This window comes from Barbus barbus (genome assembly GCF_936440315.1).
Source record: "Barbus barbus genome assembly, chromosome: 7".
In the NCBI taxonomy this organism is placed as follows: Eukaryota; Metazoa; Chordata; class Actinopteri; order Cypriniformes; family Cyprinidae; genus Barbus; species Barbus barbus.
This window is the reverse complement of record NC_136735.1, coordinates 28,855,038-28,870,963: the sequence shown is the minus strand read 5'-3', so window position 1 is coordinate 28,870,963 and position 15,926 is coordinate 28,855,038. Positions and strand designations below refer to the sequence as shown.

The following is a 15,926-nucleotide window of genomic DNA, read 5'->3' as shown; positions in this document are numbered from 1 at the left end:
GCACCAAGCTAATCACTGTCTGTCTGTCTGTCTGTCTGTCTGTCTATCTATCTCTGATTTACCTGGCATGCTAAGCTAACTAGGCACAATCTGCAACTTTGGTTGTATAATACGTGTAGCATAATTGACAAGACATTATTAGTCACAAAAACAGTTCAGATGACAAACATCAAAGCCAGTTTTTTAGGATTTCTAATCAAGCTGAACAGAGCCTGAATAGAGTACTTATCTCATTAATTTATTACAGCCAATAGAAAGTCAATTTAACAGGCAGGCTGAATTTTTCATGACAACTAATTGCCTTTAAAACAAATGGAAATGCTAATTTGGAAAGGAAAGGATGGTGGTAAAGGACACTGGCAGCATCACACCTGAGTCACACACGTCTTCCTGTTGTCCTTGTCCACCCCCCCAGAGCATCTCTCACTCATGTCCTCTTTGTCACCCAGCGCTAATGAAATCATCTCCCACTCTCTCAAAGCGGAGAAGCCATTCATTATGCAGTCTACACTTCTAAAAATGAAAAGTCAATAAGACAAAAAGCAGATGCTGTGTTCCCTCAATGTCCTCTCAGTTGTTTGGCCTCTGGAGGAGGTGTTCAGAGGAGAGACGAGCTCACAGCTGGAGTTGGAGCGTGAGAACAGTCCATGAGCGGATTATTTTCCTGTTCCTTGTTTTAAATCATCTGTGCAGGGACCTCGTGGCAAACAGCGGGGTGCCTCAGGTTAGCGGAGATGGATGGAGGGATGGAGAGAGAGAAAGAAAACTAGATCTGACAGCACAGGCTTGATACTGTATTTCATCACCAGCTCACTTCCAGCACACATCCCATCAACACCTCCAACTAAATCCTGCCGCCCAATAATTTAGCAAGGCACTATGTTCCTGCAAGAAGGTCAGGAGGAGCATTATTTCAAACACTATTTTCTAGCTATTTTCCAGAAACGCACAACTCTGGAGGGTCACAAGGTGAGGATGTCCTCAAAGGTCAGTCTTAAGTAGGGGATTTGGTTGTTAACCTACTTTTTAGAGTTCCAAAATTCAGACAGTATTCAGACAGTATTCAGTCTTTACTAATTTTATTGACCCCTAATGGGTGCATTTAAGCAACTTTTGTATAGTATATACATACATACACACACATATGCATACACACATATATATACACACATATCATATTTTTTTTTTAGGCAGCACAAGCGTAACTGAAAGTGTAACTGAAATATTTTTTATAATAATAAGACTCAGCATATTAGAATGATTTATGGAGGTCCCTAAGACTAATGGCCACTGAAAATTCATCTTAGTCATCACAGGAATATACTTTTTTTATAATTTTAAAACATAATAAAAGAGTCTATATATATATATATATATATATATATATATATATATATGTGTGTGTGTGTGTGTGTGTGTGTGTGTGTGTGTTTAAAATAACATTTAATTAAATTTTCTGATGATGAGAAAGAGGTATCATTTTCATTTGTGTAACGTCCACAATATTGCCTATGATTAGTTTAGTTGAGGTTGAACTGGAATATCCTACATAAAAAAAGTCTGAGGCTAGCACTACAGATAGTGCTACCCTTTTGTTGAAATACGTCACATCAGATTTGTTATGAGCATTAGTGACAGAATCATCAGCCAATCAAATTTTGACATTCAATGACAGCCCGCCCTCTGGGTCTAGCTACGTGCCCAGTGCTACCCCCAGCGTTAGACCGCCCCTTTAGTCAGGGATTTCCAAGGAACGAAAGTGAAATTCAAAAAAAAGAAAATGACAGCTGCAGTCATCGGCGCCTACACCAGACCTTGTTGCTGATCTACTAAAAAACACTTTTTCAAGGCGCTCTTTTGCAGAGAAAAGAGAAAAACTGAGAAAGGAAGACCTACACTCAAACGAATTCACTAACAAAGGCCAGCAAAGTTTTTATGCGCCATTTCAAAGATTGTAACTATGAGTGCTATGAGTGGCTAACAGCTAGCACCGAGCAAAAGTTATTTTGTTGGCCGTGTTTACTTTTTAATACGTGTAAAGGGACATGGAATGACAGACCCATGGACTTTACTAACAAGTGACAGGTGAGTGCTTTATTATTTGATGAGTAATGTATCATGCTCATTGTTATGGAGGTGCAGGTGGTGCGTTGATAATACTGTGGTGTGTGGATGTCCAGCATTTGTACAGTTTTGCTGCTTTGGGTGCATCGTCATTTTAGAGTGACGTGAATGCAGTGACCCGTGTATTGGCGGATTACTTTTACTGACCATGTAGGGAAATTAACTCTGTATTTATGGCTGCGTTAGCTGTAACAGAGATGTGTAAGATGCGTACATGTAATTTACAGTTGCTTACTGAAGGCCCTGACTGAAACCCCACGGTACACCACTACACATATATAGTTGTGATTTTTCATTATTTAGGGTACAACAAAAAAAATAGGGAATTTTAGCAAAAATCAGGCCCTGGGAAAAAGTGTCCTAAGTTGAAGAAGTGTATTCATATGACTCTCATCTGCAATTCCAGCGACCCCATATTAGTTTGTGACCCCAAGGTTCAGAACCTTCGGCCTAAAACCACAAAGACTATGACAGACTATTCCTCTCAGATATTTAAGCGACTCCCTTATGAACACAGGATAAAGTCATGATCGCAGTGCTCCCGCTTCACGCTCACCACAACGCATCGGTGCATCAATCACCTGAACTTATGAGCCATATTATAAAAACAGAGACCTCTGCACTCCTGGGCTAAGCTATCAGAGGACAGCCTAGCTCTCTGGCTCTCAGCACCTCTATACAATTTCTGTGTGAAGATTAATGTTCTTGCAGCGAGTGGGTTCAGGGACGAGAGAACAAGGAGAGGAGGGAAACAAACAGCAAACAGGAGTGTGGGAGCGAGACGTGATACAATGTAACTTTGCTGCCTGTTTAGGAGCTAATCCATGCTACAAAATTCCCTAAATATTCAGACAATGTCGAAAGATCAGTGACAGCCTGAAGGCAACGACCCAGCAGAGTGGGTAAATGTCAAAGAGAGGATATAGAGGGCACAGTGGTGAGAGTGTTAGGTGACTCCAAATTGGTAACAAACCCTCAGTGTAGAAGTAAATTGACTTAGCATCTGCTTAAAGTTGTGTTATGGAAAGGTAAGTTTTAATTTTGTATTAAGATTACATTATTTGGCACCATTTTGTAAAATGATTCAATTAAATTAAGTAAAATATATAAATAATTAAATAAAACCATATATAAATTTGTATAATAATAATTAAAACAATAAAAAATGAAATAAAAAAACAATTTTATAATAATTAGTATTATGAAAATGTAATATAAAATATTTAAAAAATATATCAGCTATACATAATCAACAATACTCCCCTCTGAGACAGTGTTTTTGTGGTTTAGATGGAAACAATATCGTTTTCCAAAACTTGTACTTTAAATTTGCATTTTCAGGCCCTCAAAATGCTGATGTAAATGAATGGCCAACAAGCACCCAAGGTTTAAAATTAAATTAAATTACTGTAATTGTTAAATTCCACTTTCTTTAATTGCAATTCAAATTCATGTTCAACTTCTTGTAAAACATGGCTGACTTAATTCAAATTCCAACTCATGAATTAAATTGGAGCCAATTTTTCAATTCTGAATTTTGCAGCACAAACCAAAATAAAACAGCCACAACCATTGGAGATTCAAAGAAAAAAACAACAAAGTTCCAGTATTTTTTTGCTGCCAGTTACTAATACAGGGAAAACGTGCTTTCTCTGTTTTCCTTTGCACAGCAAAGCTGTGATCTGCTGTAGTCCATGAGAAGTAAGTGAAGAAGAGGTGGTTGCTTCTGCTCTTATCTTACAGCTAGTTTGAGTCAGGTAGCTCTTTTTATACACACGCAAACATAAACACTCTGCCTTGCATACCCTGGAGTGAAAAACAAAATCCCTGACAAGGGAAGAGGATTCACTGGAAAAACACCAGAAAACACAGGGACCCCAGAAACCCCGGTGGCTGCATTGAGATAGAGCAGTAATTGATGGAGATCCTGAGCCCGGCGGGCAGCCGACCTCAGAATGCAGCCTGCTGTCTTTTGAAACGTGATGGTGAAACTGAGCACCAACTGAAAACAAAAACACAAGACTATAGGTTTAGTGCAACATGGCTTTTCTGAATAAATGTGTTGCGCAATCCAATCGATTCAAAAGTTTGTGATCCTTCACTCACCAAGGTTTAAGTACTTGATCAAAAAGACAGTAAGCAGTAATATTGTGAAATATTATTACAATTTAAAATAACTGTTTTCTATTTTCATATATTTTAAAATGTAATTTATTCAAATGATGGCAAAGCTGAATTTTCAACATTGACTTCAGTGTCACACAATCCTTCAAAAATGATTTTAATATGTAGATTTGGTGCTCTACAAATTGGATTGATTTGAAATGAGAAAACAACTCTGACCTCAAACTGAAAAAGCACACACTACTGACCGCAAACTGAAAAAGCAGCACCCCTCCCTACACCATCATCGCATACTCAACCAAAAGCGCAATATGTACAATCACAAAATCCCTTTTGGGGAGGCGGTTGTAACATTTTGGGTCTTGTAGAGTCTAAAACTGGGTCTAACAGGTTTTGGAATCTCAGTGCAGCTTCATTTTCAAAAATCAAAGGTAACATACAAAAGTGAAATCCCAGGAAACAAAACACTGTCAATTAAAATGCAAACAAAAGACAACACTTGACAAAGTCACAAAGGGTTTAAATGCACAAGAAATAATTACCTGACAAGAAAATGCTTGGACACAATCAGGGAAGCCAGACAAAAGACAAGAAACCTTAAACAAAACCTACATAACTGTAACAGTTTGGGTGGGCAGGATTTACCAGATTTTAGTGTTCTTCTAATTTAATCTCTTAATATAATACAATTCATGAGAAGAAAATAAAAAAAGAAATAAATCTAGGCCCAAAAGCCCTTCTGGGTGTCATTTACTAAAATTAAATCTAGGTAATTAAGTAAAAGCAACTACAATTTATTTTATGTTTTCTGGCAACAATGATGAATTCTGAAATTGTCAACACAAAGAATCATTTCCTTATTCAAATTCGATGAACTCCTTTCATGTAAATGAGCAGATGCCAGTTAGGGGTACAATGAAGTGCCAAAAAAAAAAGAAGAAAGAAATTACATAATAAGGTTTATAAGGCAACGCAGTAGGAGTTCCAAAAATGGAAATATTGTAGTAGCACACACAATAAATGGAAAAACTCATCAGCATGTATGAAAAACACATCAGCTAAATATGAAAAGGCCCGCTGTGAAATAAAAGAGTATGAACTCAGGTGACATAATAAAATGATCTCTATGAAGAATTTCAGTCAGGTTTCAGGCCTTACCATAGCACAGAAACTGCACTTGTTAAAATTGCAAATGACTTGCTTCTAGCTTCAGACCAAGGCTGCATCTCATTGCTAGTATTACTTGATCTTAGTGCTGCGTTCAACACTATAGACCATGACACACTCATAGATCTATTACAAAACTATACTGGTATTCAATGGCAGGCTTTAAGATGGTTAAGATCCTACCTGTCCGATCGCTATCACTTTGTTCATTTAAATGGGGAGTCATCTCAATTATCACCAGTAAAGTATGGAGTACCACAAGGATCTGTCCTAGGTCCTCTGCTATTTTCAATATACATGTTGCCCCTTGGTAATATTATTAGAAAATACGGGATTAGTTTTCATTGTTATGCTGATGATACTCAACTATATATCTCAACAAGACCAGATGAAACTTCTAAACTATCTAAGCTAACAGATTGTGTAAAACATGTAAAAAATTGGATGACCAATAATTTCCTCCTATTAAATTCAGATAAGACAGAGATATTACTTATTGGACCAAAAAAAACAGTACACAAAATCTCTTGGATTGCAATTTGCAACTAGACGGATGTACTGTTACGTCCTCTAAAGTCAAAAATCTGGGTGTTATATTAGACAGCAACTTGTCCTTTGAAAATCATATTTCCCATGTTACAAAAACAGCATTCTTCCATCTTAGAAACATCGCCAAGCTTCGAAACATGCTACCTGTTTCTGATGCAGAAAAGCTAGTTCATGCATTCATGACCTCTAGATTGGATTATTGTAATGCACTGCTAGGTGGTTGTCCTGCATCTTCAATAAGCAAGCTACAGATTGTTTGTAGAACAAACATGCAGCGACTAGAGTTCTTACCAGGTCAAGAAAATATGATCATATTACCCCAATTTTACAGTCTCTGCACTGGCTACCTATTAAGTTCCGTATCATTTACAAAATATTATTACTTGCCTATAAGGCCCTAAATGGTTTAGCTCCTGCGTACCTAACTCGTCTTCTACCACGCTAAAATCCAACCCACTCCCTAAGGTCGCAAAACTTTGGACTTTTGGTAGTACCTAGGATAGCAAAGTCCACTAAAGGAGGTAGAGCTTTTTCACATTTGGCTCTCAAACTCTGGAATAGCCTTCCTGATAATGTCCGGGGTTCAGACACATCTGTTTAAGTCTAGATTAAAGACACATCTCTTTAGCCAAGCATTCACATAATGCATCTTATAATCTTGTACTGCAGTTATATCTGATCAAATGTACATTATTATTATTCTTTAGCTTGGGTTGAACAAATCATTTTTGCTTAGATGGAACAGCAGCTACGTTAATTATGTCTCTATTTGTTTCTCGGTTTCTGTCATGGGATTAACATCCCTTGGTAACTAGGAATTACAGAAGCTTCAGTCTGGATCCAACCCTTAAATGATCTGAGATGACCGAACACCTGAGAAAAGATAATTCCAACCCCTCAGAGGACCTCAGAGGATGCCAACGCTCAGACAACATACAGAATTGCCAAATTTTGCCATAAGTTAAATATATTAAGGTTCTGCAATATATAAATATATTGTGGAAACTTAATTTCCTGTAGAGCTGCTTTGCAACGATTTGTATCGTAAAAAGCGCTATACAAATAAACTTGAACATATCCATGAAAATATAGTTTAAAAATGCCACTCACCCACAGTGAGCTGTCCTGTCAGCTGGCCAAGGTTATTTCGTGCATTCACCGTCACATTGCGGTCTGACTGTAAGACCAGAGGACTGTCCTGAAACACAAACACACACAGAGAAAACAGAAACTGATTATGGGATCCTGCATAATAAAACACTTTGAACAACAAAGTTAAATTGATCCTACAACCCTACATCTCATTCACAACATGGCATTTTGGTTGTGGTTAGGTAGCGTTGTCATACACATTCTAGAACATTAACACCTAAAATAAAAAAATAAAAAAAACAGTGCAACCAAAATAAAACTTTATGAAAATAACTAGTCATTCATGTATGTTCTATCATTAAAAATTAAGTATAGGTTGTAAGCAGAATTTGAACAATAAAAAATAGACTGTTTTTAATGTTGTAATGTTATTTACATAAACCATAATCATTTAAATTCAAAACAGAATCCTGAAAATAATGAAAATAATATATGTGATGTTAATGTGTTAAACATGAAGCTATATATGATGTCTGAGCCACCAAAGACTCAGTGAGTGTGTGCACATATATACATGGACGAATGCAGCCTGGCTGGCCGGGGTGTGTGTGTGTGTCTGTGTGTTCATGCATGCAGGGGTGCATGCTGTGGATCACTGGATTCAATGTCTTCTTGTTCTGTGCAACTTTGATCCTACTGAACTATACATCCTCTTCCACAATAGAACCTCTGGTGTGGCTCTGAATAAACACACACCATACAATGCATCTTAACCCCAGTCACATTCATTAATGCATTCAATTATGAAATCACCTTATCATATATAAAATCTGTATAGTATTAAGAGTGAATGTGTGTTACCTTTATAAACTGATCTGACGCTCAATCTTTTTTAATGCTTAAGAATCTGGGCATGAGAATTCAGCCCTTAGATTAGCTTCAAAGCACAGCGCTCCCTTTTGACATTGATCGACCTGCCAGCCAACCAGATCAATATATCGACAGTGAAGTACAGTGAAGGTCCACGAGAGCAGGTTCCCCATTTCTTCGCTTTCTGTGTTTTTTGTTGTGTGGTTAGTGTGTGCCCATATGTCTTCACTTGTGGACAAAAACACAGTCTACAGTTCACATAAGTAATAAACATGAAGTGGCAGAATGGTTTTGATAGTATAGAAACATGTATAATGGTTTAATCTTGGCTATTTTCATTGACAGGGCAAAAACATACCAAGCAACTAGAAATACTGTAATTATTGATTAATAATAATAATAATAATAAATTATTATTATTATTATTATACATTTAACACACAATAAGAATTTATACAATATTATTTTATTATTTTATTGATTTTTTATGGGGACTTTCCATAGACATAATGATTTTTATACTGTAAATACTATATTCTGTCTCCTTACCCTAAGCCTTCTCTGGACATTTCCGCTAGACATTTGGTCCCCGCAATGTAGACACAACCTGACACACACACGCACGCACACAAATATTTTTCAAACAAGTAGGCCTGCACTCCTGTAAAAACTCCCTTTAAAATCAAAGAAGCTAAACAGCATAAATAATTGCTTATTTGCATTGGGTCTACACTTGCTGAGCATAAAATAAGAGGACTTGAAGGATGTCAAAAAGGCACAGAAAGAAATAAACCAAGTCATCCATCCATGCACATTATTATAGTCGCACGTCAGTGGCAGAAGACAACTGTTTTATATTATAGTGAGGAGTACTTTGTCGATCGCTTGAACAATAGAAGCAGTTTGGAGCTGCAGTGTCTGCACTTGCTGTCTCACACTGTCTCACACATCTAGATCCAGATGATGTCAGTCTAATGGAGTAAAACACTATCTTCTCTAATTACCTCAGAAACACCCTCCTACCCAACACTACGTGTGCTACCACTAGATGTGGGATGTTCAAATCGGAGATGGACGCTGAGATGGACAGTATTATTGTTTTTGATCATGGGTAAATGAGCAGTGCAGAAGACGGGGGTTCATAAAAGGAACACATTCAAATCAAAAGTGTGCAATGACAGAGCAGTGAAGGTCTATGCATATGATAAACTCATACAAACAAGCTTTACATTTTCATTTTAATTGCTCTAGCTTGACAGACCTTTCAACGCTCAACATTCAGCAGTATGTTCAATACTTCTTTTATCTAAACCAACACGACCGGCTTGTGAAATTAGTCACCTGGCGGCTCAGAAGCTGACACATGCAAATAACCTCCTAGCCATTTACATGAAAAGAAGCCACTTCGGCTAGAGTGTTATCCTTTAATCTGATCTTTATTTCCATTCCAATCAAACAGATCCAAAATCTGTGTCCACACATCAACGCCTCATTCTTCTCCTTCCATCCTTACACAATGCAAAGCAGGACACCGAATGAAGAGAGAGAATTTGTGTGAATGTCATTCAGGCATGACAATTCTGTGCTCCTCCCAAATGTCCACCTGTTCTTCGTTATCTCTCTTTCATTGTTTTTCCTCTCGTTTAATGATGCACTCCAATCCCACACACCTGCTGACATCCTAAATTTAGACACCTTGTTTATATGCTGTGGCGACCCCTGTGATGTCTCTTACTCAATGGATTCTGTTTGATAGTTAATCACAAAATCATTTGTAGGATTAAATCCATGTAGACCTTGTTTCTCAGAAGTACAAAAACAATCATGTACTGTGTAGATAGAATGGAACAATGAATTAAAATCAGTCTGTACTGTACGGCGTTCATGATCCCATTAATTTGGTCATTACCAACACTGACAGATACGCAGCCCTAAACCAGGATAGACCCTCCAACGTGTTTTACTGAAGGCCGCAATCACTCATTCTATTATCTCTTTCTAACTCTTCTTCTCACGTATTGTCAACGACTGGACCCAAAAACATCATACTTGGATTCTTTACTTCATAATACTCTTTTCCAATGATCTTCATTCCAATTTTTGACAACTTTTTCATATCTTACTCTTCTGAAAACAACTGGCTTCTGCTCTTCCACAAAATACATTCCTGATCAAACATCTTCACACTGTAGAAGGATCAACTTGGCATTCTGATGAAGCAGCTAGATGTTGAGCCAGGTCCTTGGTGGACTTCCTCCAGTCTGAGAAACTTCTCATCAGATTGTGAAAGTTGTCTTGGCCTTGCAGTTCTTCTTATTCTTTAAAAAAATACATAACAGCTTGAATACCAGATCTTGTGTATTCAGTTAATTTGCTGATTTTCCTTTGAGAGTGGCCTTGCTGAATAATGATTCGGTCTATCAAATTGTGGTCTTTGGCATTTTGAATAGGATGATGAGATTGAAATTTGGTCTTATATTATCAAGCTTCCAATGGATGATACTCATGCAACATGTGCATGTAATTGCACAAACCTACCATTTCATGTCAAAATGACTGTTGTGAAAAAGGTCTAATGCCTTTTTCACAACAGTCATTTTGATGTGACACAGCAGGACAAATACATGTGTTAGCAATGACATTAATTGGGGTTCCATTCCGTTTAAGTTTAAGTGTAAGGAGAGGTAACACTAAATACTTTGCCATTTTTTAACATTGCATATACATTTTGTGCATTTTCTACATAAATAAATAATTATATATGTTCATTATAACATTACAAAAACAACAAATCTAATGGTAGCCAAAGATTTTGCGCAGAACTCTGCAGTATATATAAATTACTCAAAACTATAGTGTATGTGATTTGAAATGTGGTATCTTTCATTAAATGGAAAGTTCATCAAAAAAAGAAAAACTATTTTTGTCCATGCAATGAAGTCAGTGGGGTTCTAAACAACACATGGCCAATCAATATGGAAATGAAAAGAGAAACTGAAAATAGAAGCATTTTTTCAGAATGTATTCTTTTGTGTAATACATTTTTATCCATTTAATTATTAACACAACTAATTAATAAAAATGATTGTTTGTAAAACAATCTTTTATGAAATTTCTACTAATACACATTGGTGGGAGCCCTAAGAGACATTCAGGTTTCTTTTAGCCTTTATAAAGCTTGTTTTTAAGGTTGTATTGTTTTTTCTTTTTTCATCATCAAATTTTGAGAAGTACAGAATTTATTTATTTATTTATTTTTCATCATCAAATTTTGAGAAGTACAGAATTTATTTATTTATTTTTCATCATCAAATTTTGAAAAAGTACAGAAATGATTCCTCTGTTGTTTTGCTCTTGACATTCAGCACCATGGACAGCGCAGAAACCAGCTAGAGAGCATTGCTGATGGCACATAGGGAGGCAAAACAGATGATGCAAGAGTAAGCTCAGGGTTAAAGCACTCACACTTGTCTACTTCTGGAGTAGAGAAGAAATTATCCAAAGAATCTCTCATCATGAGTAGATGTGAAATGTCAGTCTTTTGCGTTTTAAGTACTGTCTAACAACCTCACTTAAACTGCATCAGTGAGGTTTTAAAAGTCAAACATCCTATTATGTATTTTCTCAGACATGTAATGAGACATTGAAATGACACTACTACTTCTCATATGATACAAACAAGCATGCCCTCTTTTAACTCCTTCAGGATCATGTTTATTATTTTGTGAACAGTGGGGCTGCACAATTCATCACATTGACACATATATATATATATATATATATATATATATATATATATATATATATATTTGCAATATGATCTCTGTGTTACTATTACCACTACATGAAACTTTTTTTTTTTTGTAAATAGCTAACAAAATTCCTATTCTATTTATCTAGCCTTTCTGTGTGAAGGGGTGAAAAGGAAACCTTTGCTATAGTGGGGGTGACAAGGAATGACAAACCAATCTGTCTCCCAGTGGAATAAAGCTAACAAGGTTCCATTTATGATGCTATAAAATAGCAGAGAATGAATGTATGTTCCTGCACCCTAAGGGGGGATAAAGCTTAAGACCACATTTTTGCCTTTATGACGGCATGTCTTAGGAAAGACTCTCAGGGTAAGTCTTTGTGCCTCTTACAGAGCTAAGCACCATGAAGATTCAGGTGGTCTTTCAGAGGGCAAGACCAAATAACTTCACAGCTCAAGGCTTAAAGGTGAAGTGTATTTTTTTTCCAATGTTAAAATACAATGTTTTTTATATACCAGAGCAATATGTAGAGACATTCTGTTCTGTACGATTTCTGCAGATTACCTGTTTATGATAGAATAAAAAAGGCTACAATTATTCTGAGGGTATAGAAGGTATCTAATTTAGTACAAGGATATAAAAATTATATATATATAAAATGGAATTTTTAAAAATACTAAAATATCATGAGCTAAGATTTAATTTACATCTACCCATTTTTGACATATTTATCCCCTTGATTGTTTATTCTGAATGATTAAACTGAATGATTTAATCTGGTTAAACTGAATGATTCTGATGATATACTGAGTGTTGCAATTTTCAAAATTTTATAAAGATATGAATCAGTAAAGGCACTTTACCCAAAACTAAATTTTCTTTGCCGCACTGGTCTTCATACCCAAATCGTTTCAGTTGTGTGTTTCAAGCATCTAAACATAGACACCTGCTTTTGAATTCACAAACTTCAAGCGAAAGACAATATTTTCATGGCAGCTTTGGTAGAAAGAACATTGCCAGTTACTGCCAAACAGCTGTTTGTGCCTGACTATGGTGAATTTGCCCTGCATGTCTCTGAATCACATTTATTTAACACAAATGCAAATATTGGCTTTCATTGCCTTTGCTACGGTGTCCTGTGATGCATGGTTAACACATATTTATTGTCGCAAGGACAAACGCATATGCTGAAACACACACATATAGAAAGTATTTGTAGACTGTATAGTGTGATCTGGGCTTGTAACCAAAAAGCCGCAAGTCTGAATTCTTCATTAGGTTGTAGGAACTATGAGCACAAATGTATGATAAAGTAGTTTGGTTTTATAATAGTCCCTGAATCACCTAATCATCATCTAATTATCATAAACCAAAACCAAAATTAGACTCATGTGTGTTTGGAAGCCCATATGGATTATACAAACAGATGTGCAGATCCGATTGTTCCTCAAGCTAAGAATATAAGTGTAAGTGTAATTTCATTCAATATCTCTTAAGTGTCTAAGATAATTGTATGTAATTTGGCTGTGCTCACAGGTGGGGAAAAAACACACATTGTAATGTATTAACTGGGTTAGATGACTACCATCACAGATGCAGTTTAAGCATGAATTACTATTTCAGTTTGGTAACATTTTACAGTTAGGTTCTTGTTAATGTGAGGATGTGCACTAATATGCGTAGATGCATTCCAATTGACTGCATATATTCTGGCTGCATTCATGAAAGTTAACATTGCACAACTGCAGATGCAGAAAAATCTACTTTTGAGTAAAAAAAAAAAAGATTTTCAAGGAATGCATGAAACATGCTTCTCAAGTAAAATAGCTTATTTAATATACAAATATATTATAACAATATTCTATTATATATTATAACCAAAAAAAATACCCTGCTTATAGCACCAGTGGACTATTGTGAAACACTTTCCAGATAATTTATGAATCAAATATGATTTAATATAAGATAAAATGACTTGGAACACAGTTTGCATACATATATCACTGCTTTGCTCACATACACATATGCATATACAGTACCGGCAAACATTTTGAACTGTGAGGAATGAGATTATACTCCTCACACTCACAAAGTACTGCTCATCCCAGCTGACAAATGCCCTGCACTGATGTCTGGATACCATCCAATCTCACAGTGGCCTTGGGCGGAGTGGAATATGATTGGTTGCCATCCAGACTCAGAAATCTGAGTATTAAGCATTAAATACAGCCTTGTGATTAGTGCCAGTCTATAATGTCCTGCCCTGAGAACAATTCCCAAGACACTTTAGCAAAGACATTTATAAAGTTTGGTCGAAACAAACATTGCAGAAGATTTATTTGATGCAACTTTGTAAAGTCTGCTTTTTATGTTAAAAACGGCCGTTGTAGAAGATTTATTTGATGCTATCCTTTACATAAAGTTTTATTTTGTGGCTTCCATAAATCAATATAAGCAATGTGATTTTCGAGCACACAACAGATTGTTGTGTGTAAATTATTCTCTCTTCAAGGGCCAAGCCTCGCTAGGCTTGGTTGCACACACAGGCAGACGCTTACATGCTCAACACAAGACAGTAGAAAGAAACCGGAGAGAAAGTCTTGTCTGATTGGTAATAGGTTATTGATTAGGAGTCAGTCCAATCTTTGGTTTGCTTGGCAGTTTGAGCTCGACTAGCCAACCTATTCTAATAGCAATGAACAAAATAAAATGCTGACAAAACAAACATGAAGACAAATAAAATAATAATGTTACTAAAAAAATGCATATTTATTGATTTATTTAGTTTTGAAATTATTCACACAACCACCATCTTTTGATCTATTCCTCAACGAGCTTAAGTGATCATTCTTTGAGTCTGATGAGTTTACTTTGAAAGACACTAGTTCTGTCATTCTCTGCTGACATGCTAAAAGTTTCTACACTGTATTGAGCTAATATATTCCTATTGATTCCATAACCACAGCCTGTAAGACACATCACACACAATGAAATTCACATGCGATATAGCAAAACCACACAGTAATACAGAAATTGGCTTACAAGATGTGAACTTCATGTTTTAAAGATGAGCTAAACTACATCAGACAGGTGACAGTACTGTCAATGTGAGTTTTATATGATATATTACGAATAATAGAATGCGTTTTTCTGAAATGTTCTTGAGAGGCAAGCTTAAAATGACAGTTTGACACACACTGCTGTTTAACATTGTATGTTGAATCGCTTGATCTCTGGGTCTGCATCTTATTAAAACAATAGTTCAGACAAATATGAAAATTGTGCCATCATTTATCCACCCTCATGTCATTCTTAACCCTTTCTTTGACTGATTTTTTTCTTCTGTGGAACAAGAAATGGCGAATATATGAAGAGTTTATTTGCAAAAACAGATAACTCTGTATATCATTGTATATATATGAAACAAGATAACTTTTTTAATTTTCAAAAATCATGTTTTTAATATGTTTTCATGTTTTTAATGTGTCTTGTTGTGTTATTTTAATGAGTTATTTTTTAACCTAATCAAAATAACCTAACTGCATTTTGATTGAGATGAATTGGAAATATGATTTTTGAAAATTGTTAAAAGGGAGTTATCTGTTTTTGCAAATTAACTCTTCATATATGGTCTTCTGAATCCATATCATAGTTTCATGTAAGAAACAGACCAAAAAAAATTAATTATACACTAAATATTCACTAAGCTAAGAATAAAAGTGTAAACAATTTAATTCACGCTATCTTAAATGTCTAAAACTATATATAATGTTTCCACGTTGTTTGCTGACTAACTTTACAGATCCTATTCAAGCATCAGTTACTTTTTTCAGTTTTGCTAAGACTTTACAGCTAGGTTTTTGTTAGCATTGGATAAAGCCATGGGTATCATGAACTAAAAATTAACATAATTTTCAAAGAATTTAAAAATATAGGTCAATCTTACTGTCAGTCCTGTGTCTTGTTTCCCCCTCCTCCCGTGTCTCTATTTTGCCTTCCTGTTCCTGTCATTATTAGTTAATTAGTCCACACCTGTTCCTTGTTGATTTCCTAGTGTTTATAAGCCCTGTGTTTCCCTGCCCCTGTGTCCGGTATTGAACGTCATATGTGTTCGTCTCCCCCCCAAGCTCCTCGTCTATCGGTTGAGTTCAAATAAAGGAATATTTGGAATCTCCTGTTCTCCTCGTCCCGTGTTTCCGAGAGGGATCTGACACTTACAAATGTAAAAAAAATGCATTTTGGTTAACT

General features: G+C 35.9%; 1 protein-coding gene across 1 annotated transcript in view; it reads right to left on the bottom strand.

Moving 5' to 3' along the window:
- LOC306873308 (zeta-sarcoglycan-like) overlaps positions 1-15,926 on the bottom strand; it is a gene marked incomplete at both ends in the record, with an annotated part of 264,934 nt that overhangs the window by 43,387 nt on the left and 205,621 nt on the right. The window contains one exon of the mRNA XM_079422505.1: positions 7,075-7,162. Coding sequence (XP_079278631.1) covers positions 7,075-7,162 — 88 coding nt within the window. The remainder of the gene's footprint in view (positions 1-7,074; positions 7,163-15,926) is intronic.